At 37.9% G+C, this 20,044-nt stretch overlaps 1 protein-coding gene across 2 annotated transcripts in view; it reads right to left on the bottom strand.

The window, feature by feature from the left end:
• Nucleotides 1-20,044, bottom strand: part of AGBL1 (AGBL carboxypeptidase 1) — a 935,290-nt gene that overhangs the window by 237,896 nt on the left and 677,350 nt on the right. For both annotated transcript variants that reach the window (XM_006072797.4, XM_045163819.1), the window contains one exon: nucleotides 18,375-18,538. In XM_006072797.4, the coding sequence (XP_006072859.4) occupies nucleotides 18,375-18,538 (164 nt within the window). The remainder of the gene's footprint in view (nucleotides 1-18,374; nucleotides 18,539-20,044) is intronic.

Genomic DNA, 20,044 nt, shown 5'->3' on the forward strand with positions numbered 1-20,044 from the left:
TTACTGCTGAGCCACTATGGAAGCCCTTAGTATTCAACAACATATCAGTTCCATCATTTCTCTCTGATTCTTATTAAGGTTCTGAATTAGAGCCTGCCAATCTATTTATCAGATTTGGAGGCAGAAGGGGAGAGTCCATTATTCCTGGGGAGGGGGCACATTTGTGGTAGAGGAATCGGGGACCACAAACATGAGGGTCTTATCTGCTTTCAGGGAACCCTTAGCCAGCTGCCTTCTTCATGGCTATAGACACAGAGGTAGGTAAGGACAGTTCCTTTTGGAGGACTCCAGGAGATGATGATGTAGACGGGGGAGGTGTCCTGAAAGATTTTGAAAGTCAAAGCAGCTCCTGAGTGGGCTCTAAGAAACAGCTAACTTTCGCACTATTAACTGACCACGGAGTCCTTGCCTATATCCCCACCATTTTTCCAATGGTTTAATAAGCCTCCCCTTCCATGTAAACAACATTCCAACCTGCAGTTCATAAAGGGCAACTTGTTTTCCTAACAAAGTAAACAAGTACAGACACACATACGATCCAGTTAGAAAGAAACGATTTGTGATTTTACAAAACCATCTCTGTTGTTTAAGCTGGTATCGTGGCTAAATGTGCTGGTCCTGGAGACGACCTCTGGGGTTCAAATTCCTGCTCCATCACTTGTGAGTAACTTTAGTCAAGTTATTTAAACTCCCTCTATCTTGGTTTCATCTCTTTAAAATGCGGGCAAAATACTTTCTTTTACCTCTTAGGACTATTTGAGGGAATTTTAAAAGCTTATATGAATGAAAATTTAGAATGGTGCTTAGCACTTGTTAAATCAATAAGCATTGGTTATTATCATCAGTAGTGCCATTAACTCCTGCTTTTCTGATGAGTATATTCAATTCCCCAGGGTCTACTTTCCTACAATACTAATAGCTGAGTGGTAAACTAGGGCTCAACTGCAATGCAAATCATCTCTAGGTCCTCAGTGCTTCAATGATAAAAGACAGAGTCAATTCAACCTCTTCAGACCCTGTGTCCAAAAGCTAAGTCCATCCTTTCTAAGACAAACCTTCAATAACTGATATTAGGTAGCCCTACAAGATAATTGCATATCTTTTCCTTAGAATGTGGAGGAGACTATTCCTAGGTTATTTCTGGGTAATGAAATATATGAACAAAAACAGCAACAACAAAGTTAGGTTGGCTGGTTTTGCCTTATGGCCGTGAATTCAGTCAGTGAAAAGTTTAGAATGCTGATACTCATTTGCATGAATATTTCCTATCTCTAATGTAGGATGTTGTTATCTTCATATCTAATGCAGAGGAGCCAGTTCTTTAGTCAAGAACATCAGTTAAAATGGATTATATTTCATGGCCTAAGTTTTTAACCCCTTTGGGTTGGAAACTACTTTATAAATATGTTTTTTAAAGAATTATTTTCAATACACTTCAGGAGAAAAATTTGGAATCAAATTGATCAGTATTTGTCACAAATCAGCCACATAGTAGTGGCTTGGCTTTTATCAAACATTTAGCATCAAAAGCCTCCATTTATTCATCTATAAGTAGCAATTAATAATAATTATAATTTCCTAGTGCTTGCTCCATTTAAGATAACATACACATGCTATAAATACACAAATATTTTATATATAAACATATATAAATATATATATTTTACATAAATATATATATATATATGAAGAGAGTGAAAAAACTGGCTTAAAACTCAGCATTCAAAAAACTAAGAACAGGCATCCAATATCATTGCTTCATGGCAAATAGAAGGGGAAAAAGTGGAAGCAGTGACCAATTTTATTTTCTTGGGTTCCAAGATCACTGTGAATGGTGACTTCAGCCTTGAAATTAGAAGATGCTTGCTTCTTGGAAAGAAACCTATGAAAAACCTAGAAAGCATATTAAATAGCAAAGACATCATTTTGCCTACAAGAGTCCATGTAGTCAAAGCTATGGTTTTTCTAGTAGTCATGTATAGATGTGAGAGTTTGACCATAAAGAAGGCTGAGTGCCAAAGAATTGAAATGCTTTTGAATTGTGATGCTGGAGAAGACTTTTAAGAGTCTTTTGGACTACAAGGAGATCAAACCAGTCAATCCTAAAGGAAATCAACCCTGAACGTGCATTGGAAAGACTGATGCTGAAGATGAAGCTCCAGTACTTTGGCCACCTAATACGAAGAATTGACTCATTGGAAAAGACCCTAATGCTGGGAAAGACTGAAGACAAAAGGAAAAGAGGGTGGCAGAGAATGAGATAATTAGCTAGCATCACTGATTCAATGGACATGAATTTGAGCAAACTCCTGGAAATAGTGAAGGACAGGGGAGCCTCGCATGCTGTAGTCCATGGTGTTACAAAGAGTTCAACAGGAATTAGTGGCTGAACAACAATATATATATATATGTGTGTGTGTGTGTGTGTGTATGTGTGTGTGTATGCATTTGATAGACTTATCAAACCTTTATCACAGTTCCATCACTATGACAAATTACCATTCTGCTCTTCATTTTATTTATTCTGCCACATTCTGGCAAAAGAGAAGAAACTAGCCAGCTTTCCTAACTGGACACCAGCACGTAACAAAATGATGAGTACCAAGTCATTATAAACACAATGGCTCTAATTTAGTTTCCATTTTCATTGTACTGAAACAATATTGACTTATGCTAAGTTGCCTCCACTTTTCTTATAGAATCACCTCTCACCACAACAGAATCAGTAAGTCTATATGAGTTTTCACACAACTGAAGATATTCTTTGTCTTATTAGGACATTTTTCTGGGTCTGAGTTGGGCAAAGTCATCTAAAGATATTAAAATGACCAAGCAGAAGGGAATCACAACTCCTTCCCCCTCGAAGTCTTCACCTTTAGGAAGAGGATACAGTATACATTAACATTTGGGCTAAGAATATTAAGATCCTTTTTAAAGAATCATCTTGTACCAGATTCTACTTCTAATGTTGCATGGTTGGTTTAACATTCTTCCTCACCACGTTGCCATCTCTCAATTTGTGACATCCACTTATCAACACACTAATTTGTTTTACTCTCTCTTTTTCTCATTTATTTATAACTCCTTTCTGTAACCTAAGGACTATTAAGCTTTTGTTCCTGTATTATCTACTCAGAAGGCATGGAGATAAAATTTAATTTTCATTCAACTAAATACAAGCTTTGCACCACTTAGCATAATCCAACAGCCCTGCCTTTTATGTCTTAAAGGTAGGGTTGTAACCTGATAGCCCATGTTGAAATGAGGGGATGTCAGTGGCCATAGCCTTGAGAATAAACATAAGGTATTCAAGAGGAAAGGAATTTAAAGATCTTGAATTTTAAAGCTAAAAACATTCTGAGAGTAAACAAGTTAAGCCGCCTCCCCGAAGTCACAGAGCCAGTTGTCAGCATTAATATTTTGAACCAGAACTGAGCGTCAGTGAAACTAAGCTGCATGTCCTTGATAAAAACTGTGTTGGTTACTAAAGTGAGGGCTTCATGAAGAGCTGTGAGACAGAGAAAACCATGACAGATTATTTCATCTCAGATGCAATAGATTTGTCTAGATTACTTGATTTCCTTCTTAGAGGGGGGAATTGGACGAATGGCCAAAGTATGTGTTAGCCACTCAGTTGTGTCTGATTCTTTGCAACCCCATGGATTGTAGTCCACCAGGCTCCTCTGTCCATGGAATTCTTCAGGAAAGAACACTGGAGTGGGTTGTCATTTCCTTCTCCAAGGGATCTTTCTTAACCAGGGATTGAATTCATGTCTCCTGTGTCTCCTGCATTGGCAGGCAGATTTTTTACCATTTAAGTTACCAGGGAGGGTAATATAACCTGGAAATGTTCACAGAAACTTAAAATTAGTGTTTCTCTCCAACAATAGAGTCATCTAAATTCAGGATCTTACAAGCCAAAAATGTAAATTTCTGATTCTTTTTATTCACATGAGGATATTCTAGTTTGAATATCATGACCTTGATTTCTTCTCTTGTAAAGCAGCTTTCCATCCTTTCTCCCTTTTTTCTCATAACTTTGTTGTCACATCCGTAGTTTTGCTATCCTCTATATATCTGGTAAACTTACAGGTGAAATGATTTGAACCCTAATACTAAGTGGCTAACTCTTTGTAAGAGCCATAGGGGCTCATGGGGTGTCAAAAAGTGTAACCCAATACTAAGAAATAAAGAGAAAAAGGCATTACTCTAAAAATTAATGAAAAGCCATTGAATAAACTTAGGCCATCCACATGCCAAGAAAACCATCCATAGGTTGCAAAGAGTCAGACACGCTGTTGATAAAGAGGGGGAAGAATGAGTTTTCTTGACTGAAATTCTTTTCGAGGGGCTGCTAGCCTATCTGTTTTCAGGTGTTTATAGATTCATAGGCAGGAGACCAGTCTTTCATTTGGATGAGCCTGAGGCATAATTGAATGAGACCCCCAATGTTGACTGGCAATGGGTAACTCACTTAACTATACCTAGCGGTACCTTGGGCCTTCCCGGGTAATGCTAGTGGTAAAGAACACTCCTGCCAATACAGGAAACATAAGAGATGCAGGTTTGATCCCTGGGTCAGGACCATCCCCTCAAGGAGGTCATGGCAACCCACTCCAGTATTCTTGCCTGAGAATCCCATGGACGGAGGAGCTTGGTGGGCTACAGTCCATAGGGTCGCAGAGTCGGACACGACTGAAGTAACTTAGCATGCGTGCACACAGTGGCCACTCAGGATTCCCTGGGCCCCCACGGAATCACGTGTAAAATAGGAATTCTTTTAGGTCAGATAACATTCATGGTTGTTATCAGGTGGTAATGTTTTGCAAATAACAACTGCACTCTGCAGAAAATTCACTTTAACCCCTCTCTGTCTACAATCATTACCATCTTTCTTTTCTGAATTCTTAGCTCCAGGAGTGGCTAAGCATTTAATCCATGGTGACATACAATCCACCTATGATGATGTATATTCATCTTCCCTAAGTGGTCTTAAAACAATCAAGGGGTATTTCTGGGTCAAAATAAGCCCAGGACATTAAGGTTTGAAAACTTACTCATAAACACACTCAGACATACATTCATCTAACACATACTTTTAGAGACTAAAGAGAAAAAGAAATCAGTAAGATTAAATTAGTTTTAGACTATGCATTTAAAGGCCCTCATTTCTGTCAGTGGTTCTGTATGTTGCTGAAGCCACAATCAGCATGTGTAGAGTGTTAATTAATTTTTCTTTTTTCCATTTATTATTTGAAACTCTGAATATCATAAAGGGTAAGAACTTGAGCCTTGTCATGAAACAGAACTAAATTCAAAAGCTAGTGGTTCTTTTACAAGATTCATGACATTTGGTGGACATCTTAACCTCAGTAGAACAATTTCTTTGTAAAAGAGCCATTAATAATAGGATCTATCACACAAATTATTTATATGATAAACTAACATAATACTAATAAAATGCTTAGTATAGCAACGAGTTCATGGTAAAGGTTCCAATGAATGTTTGTTCTTATTATCATCTTATACATGCATTGACACTCAGTATTTTCATGGTTTTGTGGTATTCTAGAAAATAATCAACCATGTTCTTTTTCTTTCCACTACTAGGAATTTGGGTTAAATTTATTTGGGAATATAAGTCTCGTTGCTATAAATATCCATGTAGTAAATACTGTTTTCTGATAAGTTTATTTCTTGAGGGATAGTCAAGCTGGAAACAAGATTAAATGAGAAGTTTTAAGGACCTTCTTGAAAGTTGCCAAATTCTTCTCCAGAGGAAAGTAAACCAATTTACAGATAGCTGTATGATATTATTAAAGCTCTTTCTTCATAGATGCACCAACACTGAGTCTTCATTTTTTTGTTTATTATAGAAGAATCAGCATAGAATCATACCAAAAATATTTGAATTAGCCTTTCTTTAGCTACTAATGAAGCTGGGGAGTTTTGTTATTGTTTCCTGCTAAGATGGACACTTCTTCCTGGCTAAATGATTCACTTTCCTTGACTAGTTAGAGAACCATTTAGTGTTTTAAAGCAATATGTGGTAACTCATAGTCTCAAAAGATCCCCAGACTGAGTTCCATTCCAACATTCCTCCTTGTAGTCAGTAGACATTTGTTTGCCTGCAATTATGGAATGAAGCTAAGACTATTCTCAAATATTAAATATTATGGGCTTAGGGTGACCAACAAAAAGGAAAAATAAGTACCATTATAATTGCTATGTAGCAACTATTGGAATTGATGGAAACAGAGAGTAATTTACAATCAGAAGCATTGAGTTTCCATGCACCTTTGTGGGGAACCTTTCTCCGCAATACTATATATCCCATTTTGGCCCCTAGACATTGGCACTCCACTTCCAGCCCTTATTGGTATCTGCCTAAGAGAGGAAGAGTGCCATGAGGTTGATGAGCACTGAATTAGCATGAGCTGCTGGTGACCCACATAGTCATTCTCTCCCTGAACTCAGTATGATTCGTTGTTCCTCTATGTGATAAGGTTAGCAAGGCCAGCCCTGCTCCTATGGTTCTAGATAAGGAAGTTCAACTCTGGTGGGGCCAAGCTCTCTAATTCTTTATTACCAGTAATAAATCAGGTAATTTTCATACAACGTATCTAGCTCCTGGGTTTTATTTCTTATTTGGTTTAGAATTTATGAGAGAAGAAAAGGTGTCATTCATTGTTCATCAAAAACCCCACATGGCTTAGTACTGACATCACAAGGCATCAAAGATACTAGGGCTTCCCAGGTGGCACTCGTGGTCAAGAATCTGCCTGCCAATGCAGGAGACTCAGGAGACATGGCTTCGATCCCTGGGTTGGGAAGACCCCCTGGGGAGGAGGAAATGGCAACCCACTCCTGCATTCTTGCCTGGAGAATCCCATGGATGGAGAATCTTGGTGGGCTACAATCCATGGGGTTGCAAAGAGTCGGACATGACTGAGTGACTGAGCACACACAAGCATTAAGGATACAGAGTCATACTGCCTGATTCGACTCCCGTGCTTGTTCAACTCCTATCTGATTCTTATTATCAGGTGAGAGATAAGTTATATGGCTTCTCTAACCTTCAGTTTCCCCATCTGTATATGGGATATAATAATAGTAGAAGCCTCAAAGAATTGTTCAAAACAGGAGTTGGCAAACTGGCTCACTGGGACAAATCCAATCATTGTTTATTTTTGTAAATAAAATTGTATTGAAATCTACCCATGCCCATATATTTCCATATTGGCTGCAGCTACTTCCACATTGCAACAGCAGAGCTAAGTAGTTGCAAAAGAGACCATATGGACCACAAAGACTAAAATATTTTCTATCTATCCCTTTGCAGAAAAAGTCTGTCAATTCCTGGTTTAAAAGATAAAGCAAGAAGTGACGTATGTATACAAAACACATAGCCCTGGACATACAAAGAGTAAATGCTTAACATGTGTTAGCTATTATTATTATTCTCATTATTATCTACTAAGAGGTTGTGCATCATAGTCATGAAAAAATACTGATTCTTTAGCAAAACAGTAAAGATTGAAATCTCAGCTTTACGACTTATCAACACTCTCATTTAGGCAAGCCACACATATTTTCTGAATCACAATGTACTCATCTGTAATACGAAGATAATAACATTTAGTGCATAGAGTTATTGAGAGATTTAAATGAGATTATACAAGTACTCAGTTCAGTTGCTCAGTTGTGTCTGACTCTTTGCAACCTCATGGATGGCAGGACACCAGGCCTCCTTGTCCATCACCAACTCCTGGAGCCTACTCAAACTCATGTGCCCTGAGTCTGTGATGCCTTTCAACCATCTCATCCTCTGTCATCCCCTTCTCCTCCTGCCTTCAATCTTTCACAGCATTAGGGTCTTTTCCAATGAGTCAGTCCTTTGCATCAGGTGGCCAAAGTACTGGAGTTTCAGCTTTAGCATCAGTCCTTCCAATGAATATGTAGGACTGATTTCCTTTAGGATGGACTGGTTGGATCTCCTTGCTGTCCAAGGGACTCTCAAGAGTCTTCTCCAACACCACAGTTCAACAGCATCAATTCTTCACCACTCAGCTGTCTTTACAGTCCAACGCTCACATCCATACATGACTACTGGAAAAACCATAGCTTTGACTAGATGGACCTTTGTTGGCAAAGTGATGCCTTTGCCTTTTGAGTATGCTGTCTAGGTTTGTCATAACTTTCCTTCCAGGGAGCTATTTGGAACCAAGTAAATTACGAAGGAGATTTCATATCACTGACATGATTTCGTATCGCTGACATGATTTCGTATCGCTGACATGATTTCGTATCGCTGACATGATTTCGTATCGCTGACATGATTTCGTATCGCTGACATGAATATTTGCTGTCATCACAATCGCCATCATCGTAACTGCTATTAGTTTCCCTCCATAGGATTCTAAAATATAAACATATTTTGAACAGAAGTTCATTAATAATATTAAGTATCAATTAGCTCACATATTTATTCAGTAAATTTTAACCAACCATCTTGAGGGAATCGGAGAGTCTCTGGAGATACAGATATAACATTTCCTTTCTCTTTAACTTCTGCAATGAAATCACCCCAAATCTACACTTTCAGGTCAAAGCCAAAAATACAACATATTATTGAAGAAAAAGCATCACCTATATCAAGAAGACTCCTGAGAGTCCCTTGGACAGCAAGATCAAACTAGTCGATCCTAAAGGAAATCAACCCTGAATATTCATTAGAAGGACTGATGCTGAAGCTGAAGCTCCAATATTTTGGCCACCTGATGTGAAGAGTTGACTCACTGGAAAAGACCCTGATGCTGGGAAAGATTGAAGGTAAAAGGAGAAGGGGGTGCAGAGGATAATATGGTTACATAGCCTCACTGATTCAAAGGACATGAATCCAAGCAAACTCCAGAAGGACAGGGAAGCCTGGCACACTGCAGTCCATGGGGTTGCCATGAATTGGCCATGACTTAGCGACTGAACAGCAACAAATCAAGCTACTTCACACTAAAACAGGAGAAGCTGCCTGCATGCGCCTAGACTACAAATCGTTTTAAAGAACATTTAAACCCTGGGCTATTGAGTAATTTTAAGATAATAGAGCTCTCATGATTTAAAGATGAATAAACAAAAATAATGAAATAGAAGTTGAAGGAGGAGTACATAACAACCCAGTGGGCGATGTGTTCTGCAATGTGTAAGAACCCACAGAGCAATGGTGCTCTTTGTGCAATGATTAGCCACAGGAAACAGACACTAGCATTAGGTAGCCCCTATTCAGGTTCCAGGAAAATTCATGGAAAATGACATCCATGAAACATTAAATAAAAAGATAACAGATCCAAATGGAAAGAAAACTCTCTATATTGTAAGCATGAATAAAAGAAAAAACGGACAAAGACAAAGAAATAGGTGCAATGAAACTGAAATGCAAAATGGCTGAAAATAAAACACATCAACAGAGGATAGTCCATGCTGCATAAAAGTGAATCTGTGAGGGCAAACTTTAGAAGCACTTCCAGACTCTGGCATTAAAAGTTATAAGATATTATAGAATATTGAGCAGCGTCCCCTTGATGAACAGTAGACCCTTATTGGTTATCTATTTTAAACATAGCTGTGTGTACATGTCAATCCCAAACTCCCAATCTATCGCTCTCCTCCCCATCCTCCGCTGGTAACCATCAGTTTGTTCTTTAAGGCCTGTGAGTCCGTTTCTGCTCTGTAAATTAGCTCATTGTGTCATCTTTATGGAAACACAATGTTGCTAATCAACCACACTGTTATAAAATAAACATTTGTTAAAATATGAAAAAAAATAGTTACAAGGTAGAAGTGATGAGAGGAAAGGAGAGGGCAGACCCATATGTTGGGAAAACAGATATCAAACACTCTTAGTGAAAGGAGATGAAGACATAATGGAAACACTGCTATCTTATAACTGAAAGACTTGTCAGAAAAGGACAGAGTATTCAAATCCAAGATGAATCAAAAGGACCTAAACCTAAAAATAAAAAAGTAAAGAAATATTTTTGATGCAGTAGAAAAAAAATATTTGTATTCATGAACAGGAAAAACTAGTAAGGCAGAAATACATAAGATACATACAAAGAAAGAAAAAATAGGCTGATTACTACTGCTTAAACATCAGAGTAAATTGAACCAAGCCTATACTGCTTTAATGAAATCTCTTGGTACGTAAAGTGGAACTGTGATGTAAAGTAAATAGGAAAATATTCAGATGTATACTAATATATCAAAAGTATCCATTGATTTACTTTACAAAAAAAAAGAGTTGTTCTCTAGCAAACAAGTGAGATGAATCAATATAAAAATAAGAAGGAGGACATGACTGCACAGAATGGACAGAGATGAACAACGCAAATAATTAGACAAAACTGAATTTTAAAATGATCTGACTGTGACTATAAGACAAGCCAAATGCCACAAATACATCTTATATGAGAAAATAAGAAGTGGAAAAATAATGCTTTTGTTTAAAATAAATGAGACACAGATGGTTGGATTGGCAATATGTGTATGTTCAACACATATATATTCCAGATAATATCCTAGGAAATGCAAAATGTTTCTAATGATTGAACAATACAGACGAAGTACATACTTTACTCCCAAACAAAGGGAAAAAAATTTCTCTACTCACAGTAAATAACATCAATATCTAGGATAAAATAATATTTTAGATCTTCAGCCAAATATATTTTCCTTTGATTTTTAAGGATGGGTGAATATTATAAAATCTATTAACATAATTTAAGACTATTAATTCAAAGTCATAGTCATTTTTCTAGACACACCAAAAAATTCATCATCCAAAAAAAAAAAAATTCATCATCCAATCCTGATTTTTTAAATTAATATGCTAAGGAAAAGTAATAATTAAAAAAGAAGACATTGAACATTAATACCAACCATCAGACATCTTACTTAACTGTTAAATACTTAGAGTTATTCTCATTTTTAAATGAAGTTCACAGTGAATTTGCTCATAGAATCATTATTGTCTTTATACTACATTCTCAAAACCAAGTAAGTTTATAGATAAAGTAAAAAGCAAGCAGAGACTTCTATGGTGATCTAGTAGTTAAAACTTGACCTTTCAGTGCAGGAGGTGTGGGTTCAATCCCTGGTCTAGGAACTAGGACTCCACATGCTTCATGGCCAACAAAACAACAATATTGTAACAGAAGCAATATTGTAACACACTCAATAAAGACTTTAAAAACATCAGATCAGATCAGTCGCTCAGTCATGTCCGACTCTTTGCGACCCCATGAATCGCAGCACGCCAGGCCTCCCTGTCCATCACCATCTCCCGGAGTTCATCCAGACTCACGTCCATCGAGTCAGTGATGCCATCCAGCCATCTCATCCTCTGTTGTCCCCTTCTCCTCCTGCCCCCAATCCTTCCCAGCATCAGAGTCTTTTCGTCAACCCTTCGCATGAGGTGGCCAAAGTACTGGAGTTTCAGCTTTAGAATCATTCCTTCCAAAGAAATCCCAGGGCTGATCTCCTTCAGAAAGGACTGGTTGGATCTCCTTGCAGTCCAAGGGACTCTCAAGAGTCTTCTCCAACACCACAGTTCAAAAGCATCAATTCTTCGGCGCTCAGCCTTCTTCACAGTCCAACTCTCACATTCATACATGACCACTGGAAAAACCATAGCCTTGATTAGACGAAACTTTGTTGGCAAAGTAATGTCTCTGCTTTTGAATATGCTATCTAGGTTGGTCATAACTTTCCTTCCAAGGAGTAAGTGTCTTTTAATTTCATGGCTACAGTCACCATCTGCAGTGATTTTGGAGCCCAGAAAAATAAAGTCTGACACTGTGTCCTCTGTTTCCCCATCTATTTCCCATGAAGTGATGGGACTGGATGCCATGATCTTCATTTTCTGAATGTTGAGCTTTAAGCTGACTTTTTCACTCTCCACTTTCACTTTCATCAAGAGGCTTTTGAGTTGCTCTTCACTTTCTGCCATAAGGGTGGTGTCATCTGCATATCTGAGGTTATTGATATTTCTCCCAGCAATCTTGATTCCAGTTTGTGTTTCTTCCAGCCCAGCATTTCTCATGATGTACTCTGCATATAAGTTAAATAAGCAGGGTGACAATATACAGCCTTGACATACTCCTTTTCCTATTTGGAACCAGTCTGTTGTTCCATGTCCGGTTCTAACTGTTGCTTCCTGACCTGCATACAGATTTCTCAAGAGGCAGGTCAGGTGGTCTGGTATTCCCATCTCTTTCAGAATTTTCCACAGTGTATTGTGATCCACACAGTCAAAGGCTTTGGCATAGTCAATAAAGCAGAAATAGATGTTTTTCTGGAACTCTCTTGCTTTTTCCATGATCCAGCGGATGTTGGCAATTTGATCTCTGGTTTCTCTGCCTTCTCTAAAACTAGCTTGAACATCAGGAATTTCACGGTTCACGTATTGCTGAAGCCTGGCTTGGAGAATTTTGAGCATTACTTTACTAGCGTGTGAGATGAGTGCAATTGTGCGGTAGTTTGAGCAGTCTTTGGCATTGCCTTTCTTTGGAATTGGAATGAAAACTGACCTTTTCCAGTCCTGTGGCCACTGCTGAGTTGTCCAAATTTGCTGGCATATTGAGTGCAGCACTTTCACAGCATCATCTTTCAGGATTTGGAATAGCTCAACTGGAATTCTATCACCTCCACTGGCTTTGTTCGTCACATCAAAAAAAAAAATCTTAAAATAAATAAATAAAATCAAGTATTTTTTTAAAACAAGTAAGGAAAGCTAATTGTTAACATTTATAAGTGATGCTATGATTTATCTAGAAAAAAAAGAAAAATCTAGGGAAACACATTTAGGTATAACTACAGAGTGCAGTGAAATTACAAATAAGCACATCAATGAGTAAGAATCTTCATGTGTAACTAAGACCCACAATTTACCAATCTATGATGAAAAAAGACACTTTTTAGTATATCAAGAACATTAAAAGCTGGTGATAATTATCAGGTAAGTATATGAAAATGATGTACAGAAAGAATACAAAATATTCAACAATATTTTGTTGAAAATCAAAGACCTGAAGAAGTGGGATAAAATGTCAGATTTTGAAAAAATAATATAGGTAAACAGTCAATAGATGAAATAGACTATAATTTTTTTTACATTTAAATACTTTATAATGCCACACTTATAATATAACTTTAATGCACCTTAAGTTAAAATTCCAGTGCTTTCACTTTTGGCAGGTAACAACTCATAGATAAATTATGTAAAAAATGTGAAAGGTTAATGGGAAAATATTTGAAGTATCCGTGATGAACAGAGGTTGAATACCTTTAACATAGAAATTGAAATTAAATTTAAAAATAAATTTTTATGATTATTCAAAGAATAAAGAACAAAATATATTATTTGGAAATTCATTTTAAAAAAGAAATTAGTGAAATAGAAGCATGCAATTCATATCAGAAAAGATCAAACTATAGATTAAAATAGAACCCAATTTCCCCCTATAAATTTCAAAGATTTTAATGCAAAAATAATCACTGTATTTAGAAGATGAGGTAGGAGAAAACATAGATGACCTAGGTTTTGGCAATTATTTTTTTAGATACAACACTAAAGGCATAATCCCTGAAAGAAAGAATTGTTAAGGAGGACTTCATTAAAATGAAAGATTTCTGCTCTGTGATAGATGATGTGAAGAGCATGAAAAGACAAGCTACAGACTGGGAGAAAATATTTGAAAAAAATACACCTGATAAAAGACCATTATCCAAAATATACAAAGAATTCTTCAAATTCAAAATAAGAAAACAATGTGATTAAAAAATGGGTCAATAACCTTAAAAGACACTTCACTAAATAAGATATACAGATGGAAAATGAAGCATATGAAAAGATGCTCCACATTCTATGTCAACTGGGAAATGCAAATTAAAACAACAATGAGATACCCCTATGCACCTATCAGAACAGCCAAAATATAGAACGCTGGCGATACCAAGTTCTGACAAGGATGCAGAGCAACGAGAACTCTCTTTCATGGCCGGTGGGAATGTAAGATAAGGTAGCCACTTTGCAAGATCTTTGGCAGCTTCTTACAAAACTAAACATACTCTTACCATACAATCCAGCAATCATACTCTTGGTATTTACTCAAAGTAGTTGAACACATTTCCACACAAAAACATCTGCACACAGATGTTTACAGCAGTTTTATTCATAATTGCCCACACCTAGAGGAAACCAAGATGTCCTTCAGTAGGTAGATGGATAAATAAACTGTTAATATTATACATCCAGACAATGGAGTGTTATCAAGTGCTAAAAAAAAGAAATGAGCTCTAAAGCTATGAAAAGACATGGAAGAAACTTAAATATATGTATTTCTTAGAGATAAACAGACAATCTGCAAAGGCTAAATACTGTATGATTCCAACTATAGGATATTTTGGAAAAAAGCAAAATTATGGAGACAATCAAAAGGTCAGCAGTTGACAGAGGTTGATGAAGACGAAGTGATGAGTAGAGGGAGCACAGAGGATCTTTTAGGGCAGTGCAATTACTCTGTATAATATATAATGATGGATACAGGTCATTTTACATTTGTCTAAATGCATTAGATGTATAACATAATGTGTGAACCCTAATGTAAACTCTGGAGTTTGGGTAGTAATGATGTGTTGATGTTAGTTCATTGATTGTCAAACATTTACCACTGAGGTGGGGGATGTTGATAACAGGGAAGGCTATAGCTATGAAGGGCTAGGGTGCCTATGGAAAATTTCTGTACCTTCCTCTCAATCTTGTTGTGAATAAAAGTTTCTCTAAAATGTAATATCTAGGAACTTCTCTGGTGGTCCATTGGCTAAGAATCCTCACTCCCAATGCAGGGGGTAAGTTCAATCCCTGGTCAGGGAACTAAGATCCTGCATGCTTCAAGGAATGGCAAATAGATAAATAAGTAAATGTAATTTTTTTTTTAAAGAAGTGTTTATAAAGTTGCAAGGAAAGGAAGTCTTATATATTGTTGTTGAGTGCATTTTTTAATCAGTTTATTCACATGTAAAAAAGTTATCTAATTTCACCAAAATGTTGACAATGATTATCTAGAGGTAGATGGATAATGGGTGATTGAAGACAGAAGTAGGGTTGTATTGTTGTTTGATTTCCAAATTATATTTTATTAAATATTCAGAAAAACAAAACTGCATTTGTTTTAAATCAAGTATCTATAATTATTTTAAAAAGTATAGTTAGGTTTTTTAAAGTCTATGAAAGATTTTTATTTTTTCTGTATTGTTTCATCAAATTAAAGAGAAGATGAAACAAGTTTATATGGATGCTAAGGGGTCCCCTGGTTAATGCAACGAGACTGTAATTTGGGAGAATAAGTGAGATGTTAAGCCATTGCTAAGGTTCAGCTTGGAGACTGCACATTCTGTCGTTATTAATGGAAGGACGAATGGAGAGAGGGTAGCTGAACTGAAGAGTGAGAGGCAATGGAGGGATACAAATCGAGATGAACAGTGGCTGACTCGGCAAAACTATTAAATGATTTTGCAAAAGACCTGTCACAATGGATAAACGGTCCCTCCGGAAGAAACAGCTTAGCATTCCTGCAGTGCACACACAATAATTTCCAGGGATGAGGCTGAGAGGAAAGAGACAGAATGAAGAAAGGCAAGAAGTTCCAAGATGCCTTAACGAGTCTGCAGACATCTCTTGAATGAGCAACTGGGAAGAGAGCTAAAGAAGAAAAACCAAAAACAAAGCGTGCATGCACTTCATTTTCAGCTTCAGTCACTGGGCAAACATCCACTGTTCTGCCCTTTATCCGCTCGTGAAAAACGGTGAGCTGCTCTGTGAATGTTGACTACATTCTAATTATTTCTGCGGTAAATGAGGCATGAAACCTATTGTCAAAAAACACGATGCCCACCAGCATATAGCCAGGCTTTATCTGCCCAGTAGATCACTCCTGGGCCTTGTCTAAAGGACCCTCAAAATACACATGCTCACATACACATAATCACAGGTCAATGATTGCCTTTTTTTTTCTAGCATTTACTTCTGTGCAAGAAAAGAAGAATCTTTCTGAAATATATAGTCCTATTACATTAAATAAAGGTAACACACCCAAGGGTAAAAGGCAGGAATGGGCCAGGGGGTGGGAAGAGGGCAGCAGAATCTCCTGTTTAAAGCATATGTAACAAACAGTTACACCCTTTTGTATGAAAATAAGAGCCCTGTTGCTAACACAATTCCTAGGATTCACTCTGCTGATTATTATATGTCATGGTTTAGTTCTATTCATCGGAAACGAATCAAAGGTACTCAAACAGCTTGCTGCTGGTTTCAAACCAACAAGTATCTCCTCTGCCATCCCTTAACGAATACACACTTACCGAAAGGGATATTTCCTGGGTCAAGACATTCTCACGGTGATTTCCCTCTCAACCAAGTAATTTTCATGTCCTCTGGGTAGGAACCATGACTTGCTTTGATCAACCATCTCCATGAATAGACATATGATACAAATGTTTGGGTGGAAGAGGCAGCTTTCATTCTGTTGCTCTCCACCAGATTCCATGCCTCTCAAATTTAATTGAAACCTTTTCAAAACACACAGCTGAATCACATCCTATGTGTGGGTATCCTGCCCTGTGAGAAGTTGCCCCAGCCCAAGAAGGGTCAGTATCCTTGGATAGGTTGCAACTGAAAAGTTACTAGTTCATTGTATGGAATTACTAGTTAGTTATAAGGGATGGCATGGAGGTAAGGTAAGACTCTGCTCTGATGATCACCCATAGAGAAACCACTGCACGTGGAGCCTGACACCAAATTCTTTAGACTTGAATTAGAAAAGGCATTTCTCTGATAGATTTCTTCTTGTTCCAGTTTACAGGCAACTAATCCTCACTGCATTGGATCAAACAGACAGGCACAATCAATTCAGGAAAAGCAAGCAATGCCAGGTCTGCTCAATCTTTCCTCAGTGAACAGCAGAGGAGACGGGAGGTGGTGGGGGGAGCGGCCAAAATGGAGAGAAAGAAAGAAAACGCTGGCATGTCTGCACCCAAGATAGCTCAGCAAAGGCGAAGATGAAAAGACACGTTGAAATATACATCCTGGCAGATGGAAGCACTTGCTGTCAGGGAAAGAAGCTAAAATACCAGCATGATGCCAAACACACCAAGCCTTTGGGTGCTGAGGGGTGTGGAAGGAGCAGGGGCAGATGGAAGCAGCTGTGATGTCAAAATGAAGTCAGCGCAGTGTCTCTGGGGAGGGAAGAGGTCTGGATTTACTTAAGTCACCAGAGTCTATGATCTATAGCACCATGTGATAAGCAAGTTAATTACTGCACTTAGGTAATTAAATCTCACAGAAAACCGGTGCCTTCCGAAGCATTATGAATTTAAGCTATTAGATCTTTCTAGGCTTGACTGGCCATTTGGTGAGAAGTCACATTGGAATGGTTGCCTAACAGTGGCAGGATGAAAATTCATGAAAATGAGCTGGAAATAAGAGACCTCAATATAAACTGTTTTCTCTCTGCCTTTGGATGTGAGGATGCTTCCTCAACTATTGGTAGCCACTTCCTTCCCCAGTGGCTCAATTCCCCTCTCCCTCCCTTTGCTTAAAATGTGGGCAATGACTTATTCCTTCCATCCTCTGATGTTTGTTGATACTCTTTTCTGTCTCTTGGCCATTGTATCTCCCTTTCTTCCATCTAAATACAATTTGCCTAAAGTGCAGGGCATCAGAGGGGCTCATGTGGATAACAGTTATCCATCTCCTGACTCATTAACAATCCTCACCGTTCTCAGAGACCCATCTTTTCCCTGCCATGGCTGTGAGTCAGGTTCTCGGGACAATGTATTCATCAGCATCATGTATTCTGAGACGGAACGTTGCTATTTAAGAATGGGAAGATTAAATCATTCCTTGTCCCCTAGGCGTGCTGATATTAATGATGAGATTGCCTTTTCTGAGCTGACTAATGACTCCAAAATAATACCTGTACACATATAAACATATAACTGTCAAACCACGCATAAGTAACTGTGTATGTGTGTTGCTAAGCTGCATCTTCTTTGTCATAGCAAAATTTTATAAAAATGCATATTTATAAATGTACGTAGCTTTCTATGTGCTTTTATGTACAAGTAAGCATCCTCCTCCCTGTCTTCATCAAGAACTCAGGATGTGCCGAGTCTGGTTCCAATAGAACTCTCCAGTCTTACCTTCATTTGGCAGTTTCTCCATGCTTTTTTCTTTATCAAACACCCATAGGTCCACGTGACTTTCACTTCTGAGATATTCTCCGATGGAAACACAAAGGTTCAACTTGTGAGCAACTTACCTCTGCAGGTAGACGTCCAGAGGCTCTTCCTCAGCATTTAGCAGAGCTGCTGCGCGGGTCAGGAGTTGATGGCTGCAGCTTCCAGATTTGAGTTCCAAGACGAGGAGCCCCAAGCAGAACATGGCTCCCATCTCCTCCAGCTCACCAGTACCAAACTGTAGACCCTGCCGGTTAAAGAGAGCAGTCAACAGTGAGAACAGAGTGGAAATCAGTGAAGACAATCTGTGATTAGGAGGAAGGATTCCTGGATGGACGTCTATCACAGAAATGATGAATTAACAGTATTTGTCAGTCACTGCCCAATGAGTTTTCTCATGTGCTTTATGGACCAGCAGTTCTCAGCCTGCATAACATCAACCTTAGGGGAGAACCCCCCAGACAATAATGAGTGGTTAGGGGTATTGAATGGCAGGAGGGTGCTTGAAGATCCAGGAGCCACCCCCCCAACTTCTGATAAAGCAGCAATGCTTCTATCTATATTTTACAAAAGGATTTCACAGCTGAAACAAAAGTTTGTAAACAATCTTACTAAGAGAGACTAAAAGTCTGCTTATGCCAAAATACAAAAGAAAGCAATAATAAATTAAAAGAGTTTCTTGTAGAAAAAAAAATGAGATATCCTTTCTCTCCCACAAATTTACCAAACAATGGAGAATGAAGGAAGATCTTTCATGTTAAAACACTAAAACTCAAAAAATAAATAAATAAAAACCACTCACCATTTATTTAGAACCACATATTCAGCTGTACTAAGATAACATATGAAAGCAGAGCCGTGACATATACTCTATGATATTATTAATAATTAGCAAGCAACTTGAATGTTGACCACATGTCATCCTGTTCTGAGCTGTTTTACATGCATTGACTCAGTGAATCTTTACCAAAGTCCTATGAGTTCATCATAAAGTACTGAGCTGAGCTTCCGTGCTTTATAGCAGGTTCCTGCTAGTTATCTGTTTTAAACATGGTAGTGTATATATGATGATCTAGATAGGTGAGATGGTTGAGGGGGGTCCAAGAGGGACAGGATATATGTATACATATAACTGAACTGGAAAAGGTCAGTTTTCATTCCAGTTGCAAAGAAAGGGCAATGCCAAAGAATGCTCAAACGACTATACAGTTGTCTTCAGTTCACATGCTAGCAATGCAATGTTCAAAATCCTCCAGTCTAGGTTTCAGCAGTATGTGAACTGAGAACTTCCAGATGTACAAGCTGAGTTTAGAAAAGGCAGAGGAACCAGAGATCAAATTGCCAACATTCTTTGAATCATAGAGAAAAGAAGGGAATTCCAGAAAAATCATCTACTTGTGTGTGATTGACTACACAGAAACCTTTGACTGTGTGGATCACAACAAACTGCGGAAATTCTGAAAGAGATGAGAATACAAGACCACCTTCCTGGCCTCCTAAGAAACCTGTATGCAGGTCAAGAAGCAACAGTTAGAACCAGGCATAGAACAATGGACTGGTTTAAAATTGGGGAAAGGGTACATCAAGTCTCTGTATTATCATCCTGCTTATTTAACTTCTATGCAGAGTACATCATGCAAAATGCCAGGCTGAATGAATCACAAGCTGGAATCAAGATTGCCAGGAGAAATGTCAACAACCTCAGATATGTGGATAATATCACTCAAATGGCAGAAAGCAAAAAGGAGATAAA

The sequence above is a fragment of the Bubalus bubalis genome, chromosome 20 (assembly GCF_019923935.1).
Source record: "Bubalus bubalis isolate 160015118507 breed Murrah chromosome 20, NDDB_SH_1, whole genome shotgun sequence".
Classification (NCBI taxonomy): domain Eukaryota; kingdom Metazoa; phylum Chordata; class Mammalia; order Artiodactyla; family Bovidae; genus Bubalus; species Bubalus bubalis.